This window comes from Stegodyphus dumicola, chromosome 2 (genome assembly GCF_044657685.1).
Source record: "Stegodyphus dumicola isolate Sdum_Otavi_A_Nest chromosome 2, ASM4465768v1".
Classification (NCBI taxonomy): Eukaryota; Metazoa; Arthropoda; class Arachnida; order Araneae; family Eresidae; genus Stegodyphus; species Stegodyphus dumicola.
Genome location: NC_140769.1, coordinates 152,079,285 through 152,102,511, shown reverse-complemented (window position 1 = coordinate 152,102,511; position 23,227 = coordinate 152,079,285). Strand labels below are relative to the sequence as shown.

General features: G+C 32.4%; 1 protein-coding gene across 2 annotated transcripts in view; it reads left to right on the top strand.

Annotated features, from left to right (window-relative positions):
* Window positions 1-23,227, top strand: part of Nost (Nostrin) — a 203,996-nt gene that overhangs the window by 35,008 nt on the left and 145,761 nt on the right. The window contains exon 1 of one of the 2 annotated variants that reach the window (XM_085811281.1): window positions 12,956-13,062. The exons of the other annotated variant lie outside the window; for it this stretch is intronic. Coding sequence (XP_085667407.1) covers window positions 12,991-13,062 — 72 coding nt within the window. The 5' untranslated portion in view covers window positions 12,956-12,990. Of the gene's footprint in view, window positions 1-12,955; window positions 13,063-23,227 lie in introns of those variants that run through there. 2 annotated transcript variants of the gene reach the window in all.

Below are 23,227 nucleotides of genomic sequence, written 5' to 3'. Positions count from 1 at the left end.
ACGTTATCAGTTATAACAAATATTGGCCTGACAAAAATGTGATTTCTGTTATTTAGTGTGAAATAAAACTAAATGTTTTCTGTATAAAAAATGAACTTAAATCAGTCAAATATATTCCATTCTGTTCAGTGACCTTTTGCCATCTTTCTAAAACTTCATGATTCAGAGCTCACTGAACTTCTGGTCTTCATTAGCAAAACTATGACTGTGCTTAAGGACAATACGAAAGTGTAGGTATATACCTACCTTGAACCTTTGTTCACACATGGTCAGTTGTATGTCGCATTAAGTAGAGTACGGAGTAGAGATAAAATCGTATTGCCCGTAGATTCAAAAGGATATATTGCAAATGTATAAGGAGTTATTGTAACCAGAATTAAAGGAAGCAGTACTTTTATTAAATATATATAATTAAAAACAATAGAAAAAACTTTTTAAGGTGAATTCTATAAAATCCCGTTCTCAGAACGGGTAGCTCTGCTATTACTAATGATAATAATTTACCTTATTCCCTGCTATCTGCCCCCACCAGCGGCTGAGTGGTAAAGTCGCTGAACACTGGGCGTTCGGTCCGAGGTTCGAATCCCGGGAACGGGCTGACTGCATGGGCGTTTTCGTGGTTTTCCCCATACATATACATGGCACGTATACATGACTTTTGTATACGTGCCAGTTTTCCTTAGAGAGTCCTCCACGAAGGCATCCCTCCCTTTAGGCAGATAGCCCTCGTGTGCTTTGCCATAACTGAATAATCCCAATCCTCCCTGCTATCCGCTATCCTGCAACCAATACAATAAATCTCTCGTTTTATTTGTCCGGCAGTCCACACTCCATTATTGGTCCAAAGGGGCAATTTGCCCAGAAAAACTATTAATTTCGTTTTGGCAATTTGCATTGATTCACTACAAGCGTTGTTTCACTTTTCAAATTGTTGCCACACAATATTAGCACCCTATATTATATTTAAAGAAATTAAATAATGAAGAATCTGCATGAATGTATGTACCCATTGTAATAAAACAACGGTACCTCGAGCGATCCAATTTTGAATAACGTAATCGTCTTCCGAATATGGGCATCTGAAAGCCCAAATTTGGAATTTGTTTTATTATGTATTTCATGTTTTGTAGAACATGACTTTTGTTCAAGAAACTCAACGATTTCAAAGCGAGCAATGGCAACGTTGTACAGAAAAAACCTTTTTATCTCCAGCGCGCGAGACTGTGCATCCGATATTATAAAGATATACTTTTTTTGAATATTTTGTGATATTGGTGGTGAATTGAATTTTATGGTTTAAGTACGAAAAACATGATGTTGAATAAATAAAGGTACCGCACAAAACGTTAAAAAAACGCCCCTTTGGACGTAATTTAAAATCTGAAACCTTTCAGAATTTTTTTTTAAATTTTATTTATTTATTTATTATTTTTTTATTTATAACCTTTGCGTCGCGTTACATATTTGGTAAGGTACTGTGTGTAATCTCATTCATCTGCCTGCTCCTTGATTGTAAGGCTCATTGTAGTTCTATACCCACTGTTACCACACAGCGCCGCGCCGGATATCGACCTTAGATATCGACGGACAATACCAACATGGATGCACACGAGAGAGGCGCGGATTTTTTTTGCAAAATCATTTATTGTTTTTCTAAAAAATTTTTATCTTTAACTATCGAAATTTATAACCAGAAATTCTGGTTGGGTTCAGCTTATCCGGGCGCCCAATTTCCTGTAGTGCGTTTTTTAAGGAAATCGCCCGTACGAAATTTTATTTCATTGGTATTTACAGTAAGAAACTAAAGAATTCTTTTGCGAATTAAAGATTTTCAATAATATTTTGTAGTATTTCGCCTAGTTACATTATAAAATTTTGAAATGAATTCCTTGTAAGCAATTTATTGCTCCAGTGAGATTGAATATTGCTCCAATGGATAAACCTGCACTGTATCCCAGTTAATATTTCATTAAATGGCATCCTCTGTTATTTAATTTTCTTAGACCTTGGCATAACTTTAAACTTTTCCAGTGAGATTATGCTTACTAGTAATTATCATTCAGCTACCAAAAGATTTGAGCTATTAAAATTAGTTTATCGTGTCTGTTTCATTAATACTATTATATTTCATCATTTTTCACTTTCTAAGCACATATTACTTATCCTTTTCATTTTCTGCATTGTATTATATTATGCTAGCAGACACTCTTTTTTTTATTGTTCGCGTGATTTGGAAAATGATTATTCTACGAGCTTTTGTCATTCCAGAATCTTAATTTATCATTCAAATTAAAATAGTATATTGCTTATATCAAAAGGCGATTTTCAAAACAGTTTACAGTTAACTTCCTTTTCATCTTGCCCACGACGGCTAATCACCAATGAAAATTTCGGTAAAGTTTTACAAAATATAAAATCGATCATAAAACAAATTCCAAATTTCAAATTTGGGCTTTCAGATGCCCATATTCGCAGTAGGATTGCGTCATTCAAAATTCGATGGCTCTAGGTACCGTAGTTTTATCACAATACGAGAAACATATATACATTTATGCAGATTCTTCAAGTATAATACAGGGCGATAGTATTTGGTTGCAACGATCTGAAAAGTGGTACGGCCTTTTAAAGTTTTCAACGTAGAATCGCAAAACGAAAACAGTAGTCCTTCAGGGACAAAGCCCTTTGGACTAAAAACCAACTTTATTTTGGCTTAGATTTTTAAATGAAATTCTGTCAAAAACTATATAAAACTTTTTATATAAAGTATATATAAAACTCTGTCCGTCTTCTCTAGGGGGAAAAATTGCTATAAAAGCTACTGGGAATGTAATAGCTTTTACGGAGTGCAGATGAGTAAGGTCTACCGACCGTGATTGATAAAACAATACCTACAGTAGGAAACCATTATGCGAAAGGGTTGAGTCTTTCTAATTTAGATTAAAATCCGATTTCAAATGTGTTGGACTTTCTAGGTACTCGCTTTATTGTTCTGAAATCATAATCTGACACAGCAAAGATTATACCTATAAGACGAGATAGACATCATCATCATAAACAAGAATGGAACACCATTACTAATCATACAATACCTATAAAAGCTGCCGATGCCGAAATATTTATTTATTGCACAGTCCTCATTATCGAGCAAGTTCGTATCAGCTCAAAGTATTTTTGGCACAGAATATCTATGAAATTTGTATTTCTTGTTTATCATGATTTTACTGATCGTTTTTTATACATTTCCGCCATAGAATTTTATGTTATCAATGATTTCAGCATATTGAAAGCGGTTCAATTTACAATCCTTAAATCATTCAAATTTGATTTGAAAAAGCTTATTATTTTATTTTATTATATATTTATTTTTTATTATTTATATTATTACTGATTATTTCATCAGTTATTTATGTTTCTCTGCATTTTACCGTGCGATGCTATTAATTGCATTTGCATCTATTATACGTTTCATTTTTATTGATGCGAAAGAACTTTCGTGAAACTAGTGGAAGAATTTGCCTTTTTTTACCGGAGCAATCACCTGTAGTGCGTTTTTTAAGGAAATCGCCCTTACGAAATTTTATTTCATTGGTATTTACAGTAAGAAACTAAAGAATTCTTTTGCGAATTAAAGATTTTCAATAATATTTTGTAGTATTCCGCCTATTTACATTATAAAATTTTGAAATGAATTCCTTGTAAGCAATTTATTGCTCCAGTAAGATTGAATATCAAGTGATTATGATTCAATATCGCATGAAATATAACAATGAAATCATTAATTTTTTTCTGTTTTATTTGATGTGGATGTTAGCTGTTGTTTGTCAAATTAAAAATCTTTGTAGTATTAATTAGAAGCATCATTTTGTTCGGCGAGTGCTTAATGTACCATTTCTTCCTGAATTCAGAAATGGAATTATTTGTATTTTCTGTATTTATTTGTGGCAAATGCGTGTCATTGAATTCAAAGTTGCTATTTGTAGGAATGGAACGTGAGTTCGAAATTGTTATTTTTATACACATGCGTAACATAACATATTGCATGTTTCATCAAGTAAATCATCAGTGCAGAACAATATCGTAAAAATTACACATCTTCTCTTCGTTATTTATGTGTGTAACGTTCTTAAAATATTTATAAATTCTTTTCTTCCAGTTAACAAAATGTAGGTTTTTGGAACTTCTTTCTTCTTATCGAATACCAGATCGTTTAACAGTAAAGTTGCATCGTCATACTAAATAACATACTAAGAATAGTTAAGAACATACAAGAAACGTGTGTCACCATTTGGGACATTAACAAGTCGCGATTCCACTGTCGGCTACTTTTGTTTTGTTTTGCTTTTAATTTTTTAATGAATAATGCTCTGTGCACTGAACCCTGAAAATAGAACGAGCTGCTAAACTCTGATGCTACTTTCTGATGTGTGTATGTTGGTATATTTGTTATTTTCTAAATATTCTGTAATGTTTGCTTTTAAAATGTGAATGCATTATTCATATATATCGCCTTCCCTGTTTTTAAAGAAATCTTTTATACATAACTTTCGCTAATTCCAGATATAAAGAATGATTCTAAAAAACTATTCATCTTTTAAAATTATCCGTTTTTTTTTTTTTTTTTTTTTTTTTTTTAAGGACTGACGGATATTCTAAACATTCATGTGGAAGAAAAATTTACTGCATTTTACGTTAATGATGAAATAACTCTTTCTTATTAGCCCAAACGAACGTTTGCCCAGAAAGGCTATTAGTCGCCACCAAATATTATCACCCTGTATTATATTTAAAGAGACTAAATAATGAAGAATCTACATGATTCTATGTATTTTTCTCGCACTGTGAATAAACAACGGTACCTAGAGTCATCAAAATTTGAATAACGTAGTTCTCCACCCGAACAAGGGCACCTGGAAGCCCGAATTTGGAATTTGTTTTATTGTTTATTTCACATTTTGTAAAACGTTAATGAATTTTTTATTACAAAACTCAACAGTTACGAAGCGAGCAATGGCAACACTGTAGGGACTAAAACATTTTTATCTCTAGCGCGTGAGGCTGTTTATCGGAAATTCTAAAGATACGCTGTTTTTAAATATTTTTAGACCAGTGTGGCATTAGCTCAAAAAGCTCTCAAAACGTCTCTGTAAATTGGGGGGGGGGGAACGCCCGTTTGGACGTAAGCATTCAGATTTTATTTTTTTTAACTTAATTTCTTCGAATTGGCGGCAATTCTTAACGAACATGGAGTATCACTCTTAAATTTGCGTACATAGACTTTTTATTAGAATCTTCGAAACCTCGAATCTTTCAAATCTTGAAAAGGATTTCAGATTTGAAAGTTTATATTTTTAACCTTTTTCCGACATTGATACATCTTTCAGTTACCAATCTTTAGAATCTTAATTTAAAATAATTAAACGTATTAACTCAAAACTCTGAGAAAATCGCTTTTATTGACAACCATTAAACAGAAGAGTTTATTTAAAAAAGAACGCGCTTTAGAATTTTCTTAATTTTTTGAGGTTAAGAATTATTTAATGAAGAATTTAATTAAAGAAACCGAAATTTTTATATTAATCAATTTTTGGGGGGAGAATTCCACGTTTAGTGTTTTTATATGTTAGTGTTTTTTTATTTTATCTTTGAAATAATCATTCCGCTTCCTTCGAAAAATTTGTAGAAAAATGTAAACATTTTGAATTTTTTAGCCTAAATGGGCGTTATCCCAGAAGGGCTATTAATTTCGTTTTGGCGTTTAGCATTGGTTCACTATAAAAGTCTGAATCACTTTTGAAATTGTTGCCACTCAAATATTAGAACTCTGCATTATATTTAAAGAAATTAAATAATGAAAAATCAGCATGAATGTATGTATATTTCTCGCAGTGTGAAAAAAACAACGGTACCTAGTGTCATCCAATTTTGAATAACATAGTCCTCCACCCGGTCATGGTCATCTGGAAGCCTGAATTATTAATTTTGATTTTGTTTTATTGTCTATTTCATAATTTGTAAAACTAACGAACTTTTGTTTAAAAAAACTCAACAATTTCAAAGCGAACAGTGGAAACACTGTAGCGAAAAAAAAACATTTTTATTTCCAGCGAGCGAGACTATTTATTGAAAATTCTAAACACATGCTGTTTTTAAATAATTTAGTCCAATGTGGCATCAGCCCAAAGGCTCTCGAAACGTGTATGCGTCTGTAAATGAAAAAAAAAAAAAAAAAAAGGTCGTTTAGGCGTAATAAAAAATCTGAAGACTTTCAGTCTCCCGCTCCCCCCCCCCCGAATTCTGTTAAAAAATCACCCCGAAGTTTTATACTTCATTTACGTACTAAGTTTCGCTTATAAGCTCTTACTAAATAAAAGTATCTTTTAGAAAATTGCAATACTAATTTTATTAATAAATACAGATATTAAATTTTGCTATTAATGAAAAGTTCCCCCTCACCTTCCCGTCCGTCTGATTGTTTTTCTTATAAGAAAAATTCAAGAATCTTTTAGGATTCGGATTTCGATTTGGATTCGAGAAAACTGTGACTCACCCTCCCGGTACTTTTCATAATAATGAATTCGTTGTGATTTCGAAAGGGGTGATCTCAGTTAGCTTTTTATATTTAAATATATATATATAAAACCTCTCGTGCCTGTTTTGAAATAGATTTCTTTTTATACATTTCAGTTCCGCTGTTAGATCAGATAATTCTAATTCCGCGCGGATTTGATACGAAAGATTTCATCAACTGTGCCTTGAATTTACCAGTTATGAACTGATTTTTTTTCGTTTTCTCGTATATTTCGTTTAATTGTAACTAGTCTGTCACTTGACCACTCAGTGCTGGCGGTGAGTGATGTTTATCCTTGAGGACAAAGACCCAATGCAGGACGCGCGACATGTTGTCCTCATTTAAAGCACAAGGTCATTCATCCCTCCCTCCTCTCCAAGACTTTAGCTGTCGGCTGAGCATATTTAATCCGACATGCTGTCATGAGTCCGGTTTCTGTTGCAGGAAAGAAGCCAGAATTGTATTTGCAGGATGTATATCCGACCTGACATTACGTTAGGTTTTTTTGACTTTCTTGCCCTTATTAATTCCCCCATCCATCTCAGTTTGAATTTTCAGTGTATGTTTTATAAGTATATCCTGAAAACTAATGCTAAAGCAGAGGTCTTCAAACTGTGTCCAGCGTAATTTAAGCTTCAACAAGTCAAAATAAAAATTTGGAAAGAAACTTACGAAGCACTGAGTACTACTGATTACTACTGATTACTAAGAGTAAGTAAAACTAGTGTTACTTACTAAAGAAGTTAATTACAAAAATCTGAAAGCTTTCAAATTTTAAATTACGCCCAAACGAGCGTTTTTTCCATTTGTAGACACATACACGTTTCGAGAGCATGTGGGCTAAAGCCACATTGTGCTAAAGATATTTAAAATCAGCATATCTTTATAATTTCCGTTAGACATTTTCGCGCGGCGAAGATAAAAGTATTTTATTCTCTACAGTGTTGCCACTGCTCGCTTTGAAATTGTTGGGTTTGTCAATGAAAAATTCGCTAAAATTTTACAAAATATGAAATAGACGATAAAACAAATTTCAAATTTGGTCTTCCAGGTGCCCGTGTTTGGATGGAGGACTACGTTATTCAAAATTTGATAATTCTAGGTACCGTTGTCTTTTCACAATGCGAGAAACATACACACATTAATGTAGATTTTTCATTATTTAGTTTCTTTATATATACAGCCAAAAGTCTTTAATCGGACGTCCATAATCCGGAATGATCTATAATCCGGACCTCAAAGCTACAAACTTTCTGCGCATTCGTAAACACATAATGCGTTTACGCATGCGCATATGCGTTTAAGCATGCCCAAAATACCTTTACGCATGCACGTTTGATGTATAACGGACGGCATAAGCTAAGCTAAAATTATCTAATCATCTATTTTAGTTAATTTTGCAGATTGCGTTGTTCCTTAATCTTCTAATGAGATCCGGCTTATTATTTTTTGCAGACTGTTAGAGCAATTTTATAAAAACAAACTTGAACGTTCGATTATGTCAAAAAGAATTTCCCATTCTGGAGCTGCCAAAGGATCTACAAAGCGAAAGCTTGTTTCGATGTCCATCAAACAAAAAGGGGAATTGCTGCAAAAAATGGATAAAGACATATCCTTTGTTTCTCTAACCATTCCGAAATCTGTTTATCAATTTCACGCTGCTGCTCTGCGGGGGGGGGGTGAAGTCGTGGTGCGCAATGAACTGGAAGTTGATCTGTCAGCACTATTCTTATCTTCAGGGCAGATGTTTTTATTTTATTCGGCTTATAATTCCTTACTAAATGTAGTATTTCATCTCGATGTACTCCGTCTTTGATAGGATTTAAATCAAATTCCTCGTCATTATAAATATCACGAATACACATCAAATAGTTTTCTGGTTGCAATTTTCTAATTTCGACTATGCGTAATGTATGCTTTACGCATGCGCGCGTTGCAAGAAATGTTTAATAAAGTAAACAAATAAATATTAAGCTTTTTTTTTTTTTTTTTTTTTGTAAATTTTAATACCCTTTAGATCATACTTGCTCTTTATTTCATAAATTACGGTTTCATATTTTTAATTTTATAATTTCTGCATGCCATCTTACCAGATTTAAACTGGTGATCTATAATCCGGAAAAACCGATAATCCGGAATCGCCGAAGTCCCGACGAGTCCGGACTTTTGACTGTAATACAGGGCGATAGTATGTGGTGGCAACAATTTGAAAAGTGATTCGGACATTTAAAGTGATTAGACACAAAATGCTATTTCGAAACTAATAGCCCTTCTTGGCTTACGCCCATTTGGGCTAAAAAATGTAAAGATGCATTTAGTTATACATTATCTTTAAAACGTAACGTGTGATTATCATATGTCAAAGAGAATAACGTGCTCTGTAAAGCTAAACAGTTATGGAAAGTAAAGGAATTTAGACGATAGTGTACAAAAATTGTATAATGGAGAGAGTACCTTTTTTGATTGAAGAAAACTATAAAAGAATATTTTCCAGAAGCGAAAACTAAGGGGATAAAAAATCCGTTTAAGTAATAGGATAAGGGAATAACTTTTCGGCATATTGACAGATTCGAGACTAAAATCCGAATTTAAGCAAAAGTATCTCTAAATTTTTGGTTGTAGGTTCGTAAAGTAAACATTTGTAACAAAAATACTTCTTCCTTATTATCTAGAAGTTTACGACTCAGCTATAAATATTTTGATGCCATTCGGACGACACATTTAAGTGAAAAATCTTTCTCAACGTATATGGCAACAAAAACAAAATACAGAAACAAATTAAATGCAGAATATGAAATGTGACTGCAGATGACACCAACAGAGCTACACTTCGACAGTTTGTGGAAAAAAATGCAACCAGAACCCTGTCACTGAATCTAATGCAAGTGTAGGTACATCTGGAGCACATGTTAATGAGTAAATTACTCTAATTTTATGTTAAAACACTTTAATAAATATACAATGCTTTTCTTTAATTCCGATTTCAGTATCTAACATATTGATCTACTTTAAATGTTATTATTATGATCTATTTTTGTAATGATGGAATGGGGGTTCTCCGAAGAAACGTTACAGTCCTATGAGATCCGAGAGTCCACAATGTTTGAAGATCACTGTGCGAATGCATTCAGAACGAGGGCTTTCAAATAGGGGGCAGGGCAGAAGCGAGTTTTAATAATACAGTTATAAATAATGGCAAAAAAATACAGGAGAAATGTCTACTTTCCAGTTTTTTTTTCGTCGCTTTACATTACGTTGTAATAATATTAAATTTTCACACAGGCTAGGTAATTGCAAAGTTCTGACAGTTATCATTCCATGCCAGAACATCCCTTTGCCTGCCATTCTAGATTTTTAATTCAGCTATCAGACAGCAAGAATACATTGCATATGAGCGTAAGTAATTAATCGAATAAAAAAAGCAGTAAACCTGCTTCTGTTTGGTTCACATTGTTGAAACCAAATATTATCGCCTTGCATTATATTTAAAGAAATTAAATAACGAAGAATCTGCATAAATGTATGTATGTTTCTCGTATTGTGATAAAACAACGGTACCTAGAGCCGTTGTTTCCTAGAGCCATCCAATTCTGAATAACGTAATCCTCCACCCGATTATGGGCATCTGGAAGCACGAATTTTGGAAATTTGTTTCATTATCCATTTCACATTTTGTAAGATTTTAAGGAATTTTTGATTACCAAACTCAAGGATTTCAAAACGAGCAATGGCAACACTGTACGGGGGAGGGATATCTCCAAAGCGGCGTCAGACTGCGCATTGGAAATTCTAAAGATATGCTCTTTTTAAATTATTTTGGGATACTGTTGTTGAATTGAATTTTTGGTTTAAGTGCGAACATGATGTTTAATAAATAAATGTAACACATAAAACGTTACAGAAAAAGCCTATTTGGCCGTAATTAAAATATGAGATCTTTCCTTGTTTTTATATATCTAATTGAAATAATTTATAATAGATTTAAATGATAGCTTTTACACATTAACGAACCCGCTAGCGGCCGAGCGGTAAAGTCCCTGAATACTGGTAATTCGGTCCGGGGTTAGAATCATAGCGAACTTGCTAGCTGCATGGGCGTTTCGTCTTTTTCCCCATATATGGCGTGTGTACGAGCCATTTTCCCTCAGAAGACTTCCACGAAAGCATCCATTCCTTCAAGGAAATACCCTCGTGTGCTTCGCCATAATTAAATAAAAAGGACTACATCTAAACCATTACTATAATAAATAAATGATGTTTTTAATACCATATAAGATATTATAAGATATTTTAAAACGTTAATTTAAGATCTTGATTGATATTTCACAATGCTATATCATCCAGTAATTTACGATAGATTTTTTTTTTTTCCTAGCAGTCTTATTATAGCTGCAATTAACTTGAATGATAATATACAGCATTTCTCAGTCATAAGCTGTTAATGTCAGTTGGTTCTTAGTTACCACATTCGATTGTTTAAGTACTTGTTTTCTTAAATGCTATTCCGCATTCAGTGCTGTCCTAAAAGACAAAGGTTTGGTTTCTAAATTATACTGGCGTTAGAAGACTACCTACATTGTATTAAAAGTGAGCGATTATACAGTGCAATATATTTGTGTATATATTAGGTGAAAAAATTCATATATATTATATAAGAATTGGCTTATTTGGATTCGGAAATAGACGAGGGCTATTTGTGTAAGACCAGAGCTGCTTTTATGGAGGATTTTTCTTCAATGAAAACCGACTTCTATTTATGTTACACATGGAAAAAAAATTCGAAAATTCCCGTGCAGTCAAGTCGTTCACTGAATACCAAACTACCAGTATTCAGTAATTTACCGCTCGGATATATTGAATGGCAACAGTCTGAACTTGATTTTCGATTTGTTTTGATACAGCTCGAATGCTGCTGATGAGATATTAAACAGATTCTAGATTAGATTAATTCGTTTGGTAAATTCCTTTTAAAACTAGATTGAGTATTTTGAACATAGAATTATCACTGAACCACTATTTGGTAGAATTTTAGATGCTGCTTGTCTCAAATAGAATTTTTGTAGAACTTAGATGCGCAGCGCCATTCGTCTATTAGATTAGCGTACAACAGCAATATCGCAAAAAGAGAAACTTCGCGCATAAAATACCCGCGCTTTAAGATGCACGCGATGTTAATGTTAATGGACGGCTTTTAAAATCGTTGAGTTTGTTAATCGAAAATTCGTTAAAGTTTTACAAAATATGAAATAGATAATAAAACAAATTCCAAATTCGGGCTTCCAGATGCACATATTCTAAGTGGGGAACTACGTTATTTAAAATTTAATGTCTCTAGGTACCATTATTTTTTCACAGTGAGAGAAACATACATTCATGCAGATTCTTCATTATTTAATTTCTTTAAATATAATGCAGAGCTCTAATATTGGGTGGCAACAATTTGAGAAATGAAACTCCGTTTATAGTGAACCAACGCAAAATGCCAAAACGAAATTATAATAGCCCTTCTGAGCTAAAAAATAAATAAAAAAAAACTTTGGGCTTTAGGTTTCCGTTAATTTCAGCATTTTGTATAAAAGGGGTTACATTGAGTTTTGTTGTACTATATCTGTTATCGTTTGTAACTCGTAATGGAAATGTAAACACATGCGTGAAAAGATAAGCAAAAATGCCAAAATCTCCTGCTAGTATTAACCATCGGAGGAATTCTATTTTTAGCTCTAGCTTGGGAAGATGAGAAAATAAACTACGAAGGTTGATCTCTGCGTGTGAGTATTCGCCTTAATATATTTGGACGTGATTAAAATTTTAAATTCCTAGTGAAAAGCTACTGTTTTGCTTTAAAACTTAAGGGAAGGAATTTATGCACCGAATTTAGCTTGAACCTCATTTTCGTTCTTGACATAGTACCGTGGACGGGCTATATAGAAATGATTTTGCGAAGGATGCAAATAGCAATAAGGGATATTCGAGAGGTCACATGGATTTATCTTGTTCCAAATCAGAAAGCAGTTGTCAAACCCAGCGTTTTATCTGAGCTTTTATTTTTTCTTTTATTTTTAAACTCGATTGTTGAACTTCACTAATGTTGTCACGTAATAAATTTGCTTTTTTTGCGTGCCATACGCATAATCTGATAAAGAATGAACAGGTTTATCATACTAAAAGCGAACAATTATATCTCTTTGATACTATTCTGTGTCTATTCCGCATTTTACATGTTATCTAGTTTTTTTTCCTTATCTTATCTATTTAATTTTTGCTTCACTTTATGCTTAATTATTTTTTATTGCTGCATAACTACACTTTCGTTTCGAAGCTTAGACAGCTACGAAACGAAGTCAGCACAGAGTTCCTTTGATAATTGCAATTAAGTAAGTTGCTTTCTAGGTTTTGTACGTGCAACATTCTTTCTATTCATTATGTGTTCGCTTTCAAAATCAGGTCTAAATTTTAAGTTGAATAGCTCAACTTTTGCTGCTTTGCTGTTAAAGGTAAAAATTGTTACCATTTCGATTTTGTTCATTATTAATTTTGAGGATATTTCTACCTTATAATTTATTACTTAATTTACAGCTTTTAAGATTTTTAGTTTTTCTGTTTTATGCATATGATTATTTGCTTATTTGGCTGTTTATGAACCCAAAAGAACCAGTTAGCAATTTTGCGTCGAATCACTGTAAATGCGCCATTTCACTTTTGATTCGAGGCTTTTGCCATTCAACAAAATTTAAGATATTCATTGGCCAAAAAATGTTATTAATTTAGTTTTGGCATTTTGCGGCGAATCACTATAAACGGTGCATAACTTTTCAGATTGTTGTCACCAAATATTATCGCCCTGTATTATATTTAAAGAAATTAAAGAATGAAGAATCTGGATAAATGTATGTATGTTTCTCGCATTATGAAAGAACAACGGTACCCAGAGACATAAAATTCTGAATAAGGTAGTCCTCCAGCCGAATATGGGCATCTGGAAGCCCAAATTTGGAATTTGTTTTATTATCTGTTTCATAATTTGTAACTTTAACGAATTTTTGATTAACAAACTCAACGATTTCAAAGCGAGCAATGGCAACACTGCTACGGGGGGGGGAAATTAATTTCCAGCGCGCGAGACTGTGTATCGAAAATTCTACAGATATGCTCAATTTGAAATTATTTTGTAATATTGCTGTTGTATTGAATTTTATGGTTTAAGTGCGAAGAACATGATATTTAATAAATGAAGGTAACACACAAAACGTTAAAAAAATTACCGCTTTGGTCGTAATATAAAATCTGAAAACTTTTAGATTCTCCCCCCCCCCAGCCTTTGAAAATGAATCTGTTTGTTCTGGATTCAGAAACTTAGCTATTTAAAAGCAATCGATGCAGTTCTTAAGAACATTCGTTTCTTACTTTTGAACCGGATTAATTTAAATAATAAAAATGCATTTCATTCATGATTTCTCTAATTCAATATATTCGATATTTACATAGAATGGCGTTATATGATTTTCATTATTTAATGTGCCATATTTAAAAATTTTTAATGAATTTTCGATTCACAAACTCAACGATTTTAAAGCGAGCCGTGGCGATACTCTACGGAATAAAACATTTTTACCATCAGCGTGCGACTATTTGTTGAAAATTCTAAAGATATGCTGTTTTTAAATATTTTGTGATTTTGCCTTCGAATTGAATTTTATGTGGCATAAGTGGTATTTAATTGTCAAGAATTTAATAAAATCTACCTGATTTTTAATATTCTTTCCCTTTATGTAATCCCCCAAAAAGGGGGCTTTAGCAGGAGTGAGTGCAATAACAGACTGGTAGACTGCGAGCTCAGCGAGACTGTTGAATACCGTAAAAACCTTTTGGACGATCGTTAAAATCTGAAACCTTTCAGATTTTTAAAAAATTTTTTATTTTTATTTGGCCTGCTTTAACAAGTAAGTGTAGAAACCGTAGTGATGATTGCTGGAGGTTAAGGGTGGTCTGTTTTCCTCCATGTTGACAGAAGCTTTTACGGCAGTTTTATATTTCAGCTTAAGACTTAATTTACTCAGTATTATATCGTGTGATTATAATGCATGTTATAAGCTGCATACAGAGCTTCCCGGGTCGTTAATCCTCTCTAAATTATTCTCGCAAGAGAAAATTAAATAAAGCAATATTCCATTTTGAATTATCAATATGTTTATTTTACACAGGGTGCTAACCATGCTGATCACTTAGGACTCCGAAGATTTTGAAGCCGGGCCGTATAGGAAGATTGTAATTTATGAATACTTAATTACTCCTTCCTTACCTCTTGCAGATTCTCAAATTTTCACAGTTAAACAAATGAGAGCTTTTGTTCTAGTTTTAAAATAAAAACGCTTTACAGCGTTAGTATAATTTTTAACTTGCTATAAAAAAGATAATTTTTAATGATATATTTATTAGTTTACTAATTCGGAATAATTGCATTTTAAATAGATTATTTTTTAAAATATCTATTTATAATTTTTATAAAAAGAGAGGGTATATGGTTTCGGAATATTTTTGTCTTTCAAATCGGTTAATATATTTTAGAATTCCGTACACTTATTTTTTTTCCCTTGAAAAGTAATGTGGAGATTTTCAAACGAATTTTAAATGATTTGATTTTCGAGGCAGTCAGTCAGGAGGAATATGAAGCATTTGTAATTACCTTGGGTGTTGTTGACTGTATTGTAAATATCTGATTAATGCATGTATGTGCATACGTAACTGGATTCATCGCGAAATGAAAAAGGCACATGTACTCACAGCTACCCCAAAACGTGATAAAAAATAACTCTGTAAAAATTAAAGTTAACGCACAAATTTCTTAAAAATTTGAATTCTTCAGAGGTTTCAAATAAACGATGCTCGTGTACCGCTTGAAATAAAGTCAATTTTAAACTAATTGCAACATTTGGTTTTCTGTCGGAATTCATTAAACAATGAAATTACAGAAATGTTGTTATTATTGGGACTTCTCACACTTGTCTGACAGTCACATCAGAACAAGTCCTCGGAATTCATGTTGGTAAGGACTGCATGATTGCGTCTGTCGTTGGCAAGAGCTTTGAGCACCATATATGAATATTTATGAAAAGTATTTATGAAAAAGCAGCGCTGATGTTACGACGAAAGCAGCACATGTATTATATAAGTAATGAAAGGCAGTGCGAAATTATTAATATACAATAAATTAAATATTTGCGAAGAAGTGATGAAAATATTAACGGCCTGCAATTTTGAAATTTGCCATAGATGATAAAATCTTGTAACGGTCTGATAGATTTGCTAGATGGGCTGCATCTCTTGGCGGGCATTGCACTACGAAGATTGGGTAACTTTATTTTACACAGAAATGATTTTTTATGTGCTCGTAAGGAAAAGAAACAAGCATTTACGAGGGGGAAGGGAGTAAATAAAAAGAATAACAAGTTAACACGTGCGTAGTTAAATTATCTAGCGGCAACCTCTCTTTTATATAGTAATTTGCTTCGTAAACATGGCGTACGAGACCTAAGTAATCAAACTGTCAAAAGTTTCGAAGATTTGGCAAATGGCAAACAGAGGGGAGCAATCAACAATCAAGGGAAAAAAAAAAAAAAAAAACACTTTTTCTATTCGCTTACATAATGCATTTTCCGGATATCAGAAAGGTTCGTTGTTTGCTGAAGCGTTAAAATCATATTGTTGCACTTTGCAACCTGCCTGGAAAGTGCTATTTGGGATACATTAGATTAACATATAACATTGTTCTAACATAGGAATTTGGACATAAAACCATACCTTTTCTCAAATGACGTGCCTAATTTTTTATATTTCAGTACTACGATTCAAGTTATTCTAAAGTGCCAAGTTTTGCAAAGAACCCACGAATTGTTTTTAAAACAATAGCTCTCAAAATTTTAGCTCCTCAGTGTCATTTGAACTCGGTGTATATTTTTTAAACTTACTTGATTCCTTCTTTCACAGTTCGAAATTTGGGTACAGTCCAAATAAAATTCGCAAATATTTTCTGCGAATTTTATTTTTAAAAATTGTATTTTTTAGTAGTTTTTATAAATTTTTCAAAAAACGTTTGAATTATAACCTATAAAATTTTTACCATTGTCTTAAAGTAGATGTATTTCTAGGTATACCTGCAAAAAATTAAAGTTTCTTATTCAAAATTTCCAAAGATATACGTGAATGTATATATTGGTGTGTGTTTTTTTTCCTGGCCAGTCCCATTTTCTAATCATACGGCCGACTTGTGCCATCTAGGAGGATCGGGGCTGTGCTTTTATAATGATAATGATATTGCTGTGTTTTTTAAAATTTGCTGTATAAGGGATAATGTCATCAAATGTGGCTTACGCACTTTGTTAAAATTGTTTGATTGGATGAACGATGCACTCCTTTTTTTCCCATCGTGCACATTGAAAGAGAAAGGAAAATAGGTTATCATAAAATAAGAATTTCCCCAACTGAATTATTTTTGGCGCAGTCTCAAAAATGTGCACCAAGATAAATTTTTAAATTTCTTGGTAAATTTCTCACCAAATTTTCAAAAATATAATATTTAGGTATAATTTGAGTCGTAGAATCGAAATGTGGGAAAAAAAATCGGTATGTCGTTTCAGAAAAAGTCTGATTTTGTGTCAAAATACGTATGTTAGAACAATACTATATACATATCTAATATATATCCTAAGTCGCGCTTTTCAGACATGAAAAACGCGAATTAAATTTCATCAATCGGTCCAATAGAATGGGAAATACAGAAATGTCGGGTTTTGGGGGGGGGCAGAGTATACATCTTGCATGATCATAAAGTCAGTGTTTGTTAATATCCGGTTTATTCTGTAAATTCAAAGGAATCAAAATGAATTTGCACGTGTTGCACTTAGTTTCTATTCCCCCCAAAAAAAATTCGTGAAAAACCTTCAATTTCAGCTACTTTCCATAATATAAAAAAATTAACCAAGCTACTAATTTTTAATGCTGACAAAAAATTATTAGTATTTCACTGTTTCTATGGCCTCTTTCGAAAAATAATAATTGGTTAACTTTAAGATTAGAATTTAAGGATAGATTCCAGCAACTATATTAAAATATGTGTCATTAATTTGGAAGTCTATCATTATTACCGTTGTTATCATTAAGAATATAAAACAAGCAAACAACAAAATAATAATGAGAAGCTTAATGCATGCAGTTTCCTAAAAAAATCAGTGCATCTAGTATACGAACAAAGAAAGTATTAAAGTAAATGGATGAAATGTGTTCGAGAATGCTTACTGTTATATATCTAAATCTACTGAAATTTGAGTTTAAATTGTCAGTCATTTGAGGGATTTTTATTCCCCTTTATAAAGCAGAAGTAAACTCAGTAAATTATATATAATTAACATTGTTTTAGGAATATTTTCTGCTTTGTCAAATGATGTTAAGAATTACTTGGACTTAATTATTTCAGTCATATTCAAATAAGCTACTGACAATTGTTTTCATAACAGGAGATTTTTTTTTTCTTATCATCGCCAAAATTGATGAAACGTGCGGAGACTTTTGCTTCATGAGATCTCTTTATACAGGTGATCTATAACGGACAAAATATTTGCTATCTCTTTCAAACCTACTGATGAAAACTGACAAATTCTTTAAAACAGTATTATATCTATTTATGTTATTTATTATTTTATATTTATTTAAATTTTAATGCCATGACGTCATCATGTAAAGAAAAAGTTTCTGCATCATTTGTCTTTCTGTTTATTGAATAAACCTGCTGTCAGTATCGTGTGAAACTGCTGCACATCTCAGGGATAAAGGCACATTTACAAATAAAAATTATTTCGGTTCAGAAACATTCAAACCAAGTCATACCCTTCTTGCCACATAATAAGACCAAGCAAAAAGTTTAAAAATGAATTTGTTCAAGCCGATTAAAACCTGTATGCTGACAGAATTTTTTTTTTATTAGCCATAATTTATATTTCGGGTTAGACGATAGTATAGAGGCAGAAGAGTTAGAAATTTCGTAGTTGAAGTATATAATATTGTAAACTTTCTATGGCGGTCACTTCTAAGAGTGACCAGTATTATTACTTAGAAAATATATAAATATAAGTATTTAATGTTGTCCACATAAGGTGACCTTTTCCACAGGACAAGATCTTCTGTAAGTGTGGATGATTATTTTATAGATAGTTTACTGTAAATAGCATTAGAAACTGTTATATTTAATTTTTTCATGTTTCAAAACTATTTACCTCGATAGATGGTGTCACGTTCATTTTAGCTTTGCCTGTTGCTTTCGCTATAAAATGGTTGCCACTTGTTCTGTTTTTGCAAATTTTTTTGCTCTTGAAGAAAAGGGACTTGTTCTTGGAAAAGGGATTTATTCAAAATCTACGACAAACTAAAGTTATTTTTTTCCCCGTTGTGAGGCACGGTTTTTAATTTGTATTGTACTTACTTTACTGCACCGATAAACTCGTAAAATACACGATAAATCATTTTGCATGCTTCCAAAAAACAACTGAAAAGGAAATGAAGTTTTGTCGTACATGGCCTTGTTAAGTCAATCATAATAACAAAGAAAAACATCATGAATTCAGAATGCAGGCACGCATATATATTCTACATTAAATAAATCAACGCATCTTAAGTATTTAGATCGATGGATTTTAAGTGCCCCTATTTCGCAATGCCAAGATACGGGGGAACCTCGAGATACGAGCACCTCTATAAACGAGAAATTTGAGATAGAGGAAAGTGTGAGCGAAAAATTTGTCTCTACATACGAGCATTGACTCAAGTAACGAGCAATGAGTCAGGCTGTTGGTATGCGTGGCGCCATTTCCCGATCCGGCTCGACTCGAAGAATCCCCTCGTCAGATCACTCGGTGTTCTTTGATCTTCGTGTTTCTGCACTTGTGAGTTAATTGTATATTACATTTAACGTGAAAATAATCTCCTAAGAAGATTTTTGCCTGACATAGTGTTGCAAAGAAAAATAAGGAAGCCATGGCCGTTGAAATTAAGAAAGAAGTCGCAGATAAACATAAGCGTGGTATAAGAGTGGCAGAATTGGCAAAAACTCACGACCTTTCGACATTGACGGTCTGCACTATTCTGAAGAAAAAGGAAGAAATTAAGAAACTTGATGTAGGCAAAGGAATTACTGTTACTCTTTCGAAGTACTGTCCAAAATTCCTAGAAGCTGTTGTTGGTGTGGATTAACGAGAAGCAGTTAAGGTTGGAGTCGGAAGCTGTCATAAAGCTTATATTATTTACCAGTGTTATTTATTAGAAAAATTGATTTTTATGTATATTTTTGGGGTGCGGAACGGATTAACTGGATTTCCATTATTTTCAATGGAGAAGTTTGTTTCTAGATACGAGAAATTCGCTGCACAAGCTCAATGCTGGAACGAATTAAATTCGTATCTCGAGGTTTCACTGTACACTTACAGAAATCCTTTTTTTTTTTTATCCGACTGGATCTGAACCCGAAGATTGAAAGTTGACTTTGATAAATATATATCATTCGAAGCGGTACATATTGTAAAATGCAAAGTGTAGGAAATAATTCCCTAACAGCGCGTTATAGTAATTGCATACACAATTACATACAATTAAAGAGCAGATACATTCAGAATTTCATAAGGAGGTTAACATTCATATGTTTATGATCAGTCTGTAAATATTTTTTTAATTACTAAAATATAGATGAGAATTTTTTAAAGGAATATATATGCATAATGATTGGTTGTCGTGCTTAATTAAGGTGACCAAATTTCGAAGTTCGAAATTCCGGACGCTGTATATGTAATTTTTTAAATATTTTTTTACAAATTAATTATTTTATTATTATTGTGGTAGAGGTGGTATATTGATTAATATATATATATATATATATATATATATATATGCATATAGATAAATCAAAATAAATATTTTTTGATTTATTTTTGATAGTGATATGTAAGATTTTTTTTCATAAATAAAGACTAAATCAAAACGCAGTATTCATTTTTAAGCAAAATAATAAATTTGTAACTCTTTTAAATTATTTTAATGGAATAGCCTTATATTTCTTATATATAGCCTTAGAATTTTTTTTTTTTTTTTTTTTTTTTTTTTTTTTTTTTGTGATCTTCTTATAAAAGTGCGTGCAATTTTCATCACAATTTATTCGAGTGATTAACATACGCTTTTAAGGTGTGTCTTATCCACTAGTCCAAAAACTGTTCATAATGCTATATACTCGCTCAGTTGTAGCATTAGTGCCAGGAAAACAAAAGAAAAACTATAGCAATTTTAAAACATTTGAATAAAGAATGTGGTTCTTATTAAAATATGCATTTATTTCCCTTCACCTCTGAACTGGGTACATCTTATTTTTTTTTTACCATTCCAATATTTTTTCTTCCGTGATATATTGTTTAAAATTAACATATTTATCTTTCCAATAATTTATGACTTGGTATCATTTTTATTAATTAACAAAAAGACCGTTTCAACTTGACTCCAAAAAAGGATTTCATTTAATATGATTCAGCTGTACCTAAGTACGTAAAAGTATGCATTTAAACATTTACGTTCTCATAATTACTGCTTTTCGGGACAATTCGAGACAAATACTATAAATTCGGGACCCAAAAAAAAAAAAAAACGAGTTGTAAAAAAAATCGGGACAGGCATTGAAAATTCGGGACGTAGGGTCGCCTAAGCTATGCAAGAAACAAAATGTAGACAAACACATTTTTGTACAATATATGATTCCTCTCAGGGAAATTTTTATTTTGCAGCATATGTTGATATCACATACTAAGTAATTATAAAAGACATATCTTTGTTTTAAAACCGACCATATAAGGCCAAGACTCGCCGCCTCGAACTCTAGGAAATTAAAAAACTTTTCCTCTTCATGATGGTAAAACAAAAAATTAATCGTGACTGTCAACTTTCAATCCTATAATTGCCTTTATCATTTCCATTTGCACGATTGTAATATTTTTTCAAAATGTCTTTCCGTTAAGCAAAAGTTCTCATCAGACTCATTTAAGAACTCTTGTCGTCGTAACAATTGCTGTTGTTAGGCTTTTTATCGCTAGAGGTAACGCTGAGCAGCTCGTATGAATAATCGGATAATGTAAATATAAAATAGCAAAATATCTATTAAAATTTTTCATGCTATTTTAAGCCAACCGTTTGAGCCTTAAAAGGATAAAGATTCAAATATCTGGCTTTAGAACGTTAGAAATCTTAACAGACGATGATGGGGGTAGAGGATTAATAGCTTTGTCCAAGTGAAGAAAATGCCTGACGTGAGTTGCAAATGACTTCCTGTAACTTGTACACGTTTTGATCCACAAAATAAGCATTTGGAAGGTATCGTTTTCTTAGCGCGTGTGATAACAGCAGTACAACTAAAATGTAACTTTTGAACATTTTCATCCTTTTCATATTTATTTTGCCCATCATAATCAGAAATCGGAAAAGAGAATTCTATCATGGTGTAACTTTAAATGATAAGATGTCCTGGTTTGTGGAGGACACTCCCGTTTCACGATATGTTCCAATAGAAAATATTCGACATTCTGTAAATATTCTAGGATTTTCTAAATATAGTTAACAGAACATTTAGTGAATACATTCATGAAAATGAGCCCACCAACAGCCGAGCGGCCAAGTCGCTGAACGCTGGTAGTTCGGTCCTGAAGTTCGAATTCCGGCGAAAATGGGCCTTTTCGTGGTTTTTCTCATGTGTAACGTATATACGAGCCAGTTTCCCTTATAAAGTACTCCACGAAGGTATTCCTCCCATTCGGCAGATAGCCCATCAGCGGCTGAATTGTAAATCGTTGAGCACTAGTAGTTCCGACCAGTGTTAAATCCAGGCTAGCGGACTGGCTACATGGGCGTTTTCGTGATTTTCCCGGTGTGCAACGTGTATACTAGCCAGTTTCCTTTAGAAGATCCTCCAAGAAGCCATCCCTCCCCTTAGGGGAGGTAGCTTTAGTGTGCTTTGCCATAATAAACTAAACCAAACCCTTGTGTACTTTGCCGTTGTTAAATAAACCCAAAACATCCGTAAAATGTCTGTATATAGTAATGAAAATGCTTGTATGGAGCAGATTATATACAGTTATTTTATGGGATTAGAAATGTATTCAATAGTAAAATAATCATGCTTTACAGTCAAACAGTATAAAAAAATATGAGGTTCACAAAAAACGTGAAACAATTTTTGTATTTTTATTTCAGCTGCACTTAATAACTGGAAAAATGCAATTTAAGTCACCTGAAGAATTTTAAGATTTTCTTTTGAAAATTAAATATGTAGAAGAAAACTTAATTTTCGAAAAGGAATTTTTCGATAAAGTCTTTTAACTGATAACAAAATTATTTAATGAAATACTGTATTTAGAAAGATATTTTAGACCTGAGTTATTAAACATTTGTGAATTTTTAAACATCTGAATTTAGCAAAATAGTACTAGTATTTTCCTATAATAAAAATGTTTTTTTTTTTTTTTTTTTTTTTTTTTTTTTCAAAGTTGTAACATTTATAACTGAACTCTGCTTACTACGAATAATTACAGCAACAGAGCGACAATAAAACATCTGATGGCGACCTGTCTCTGTAAGGTACCT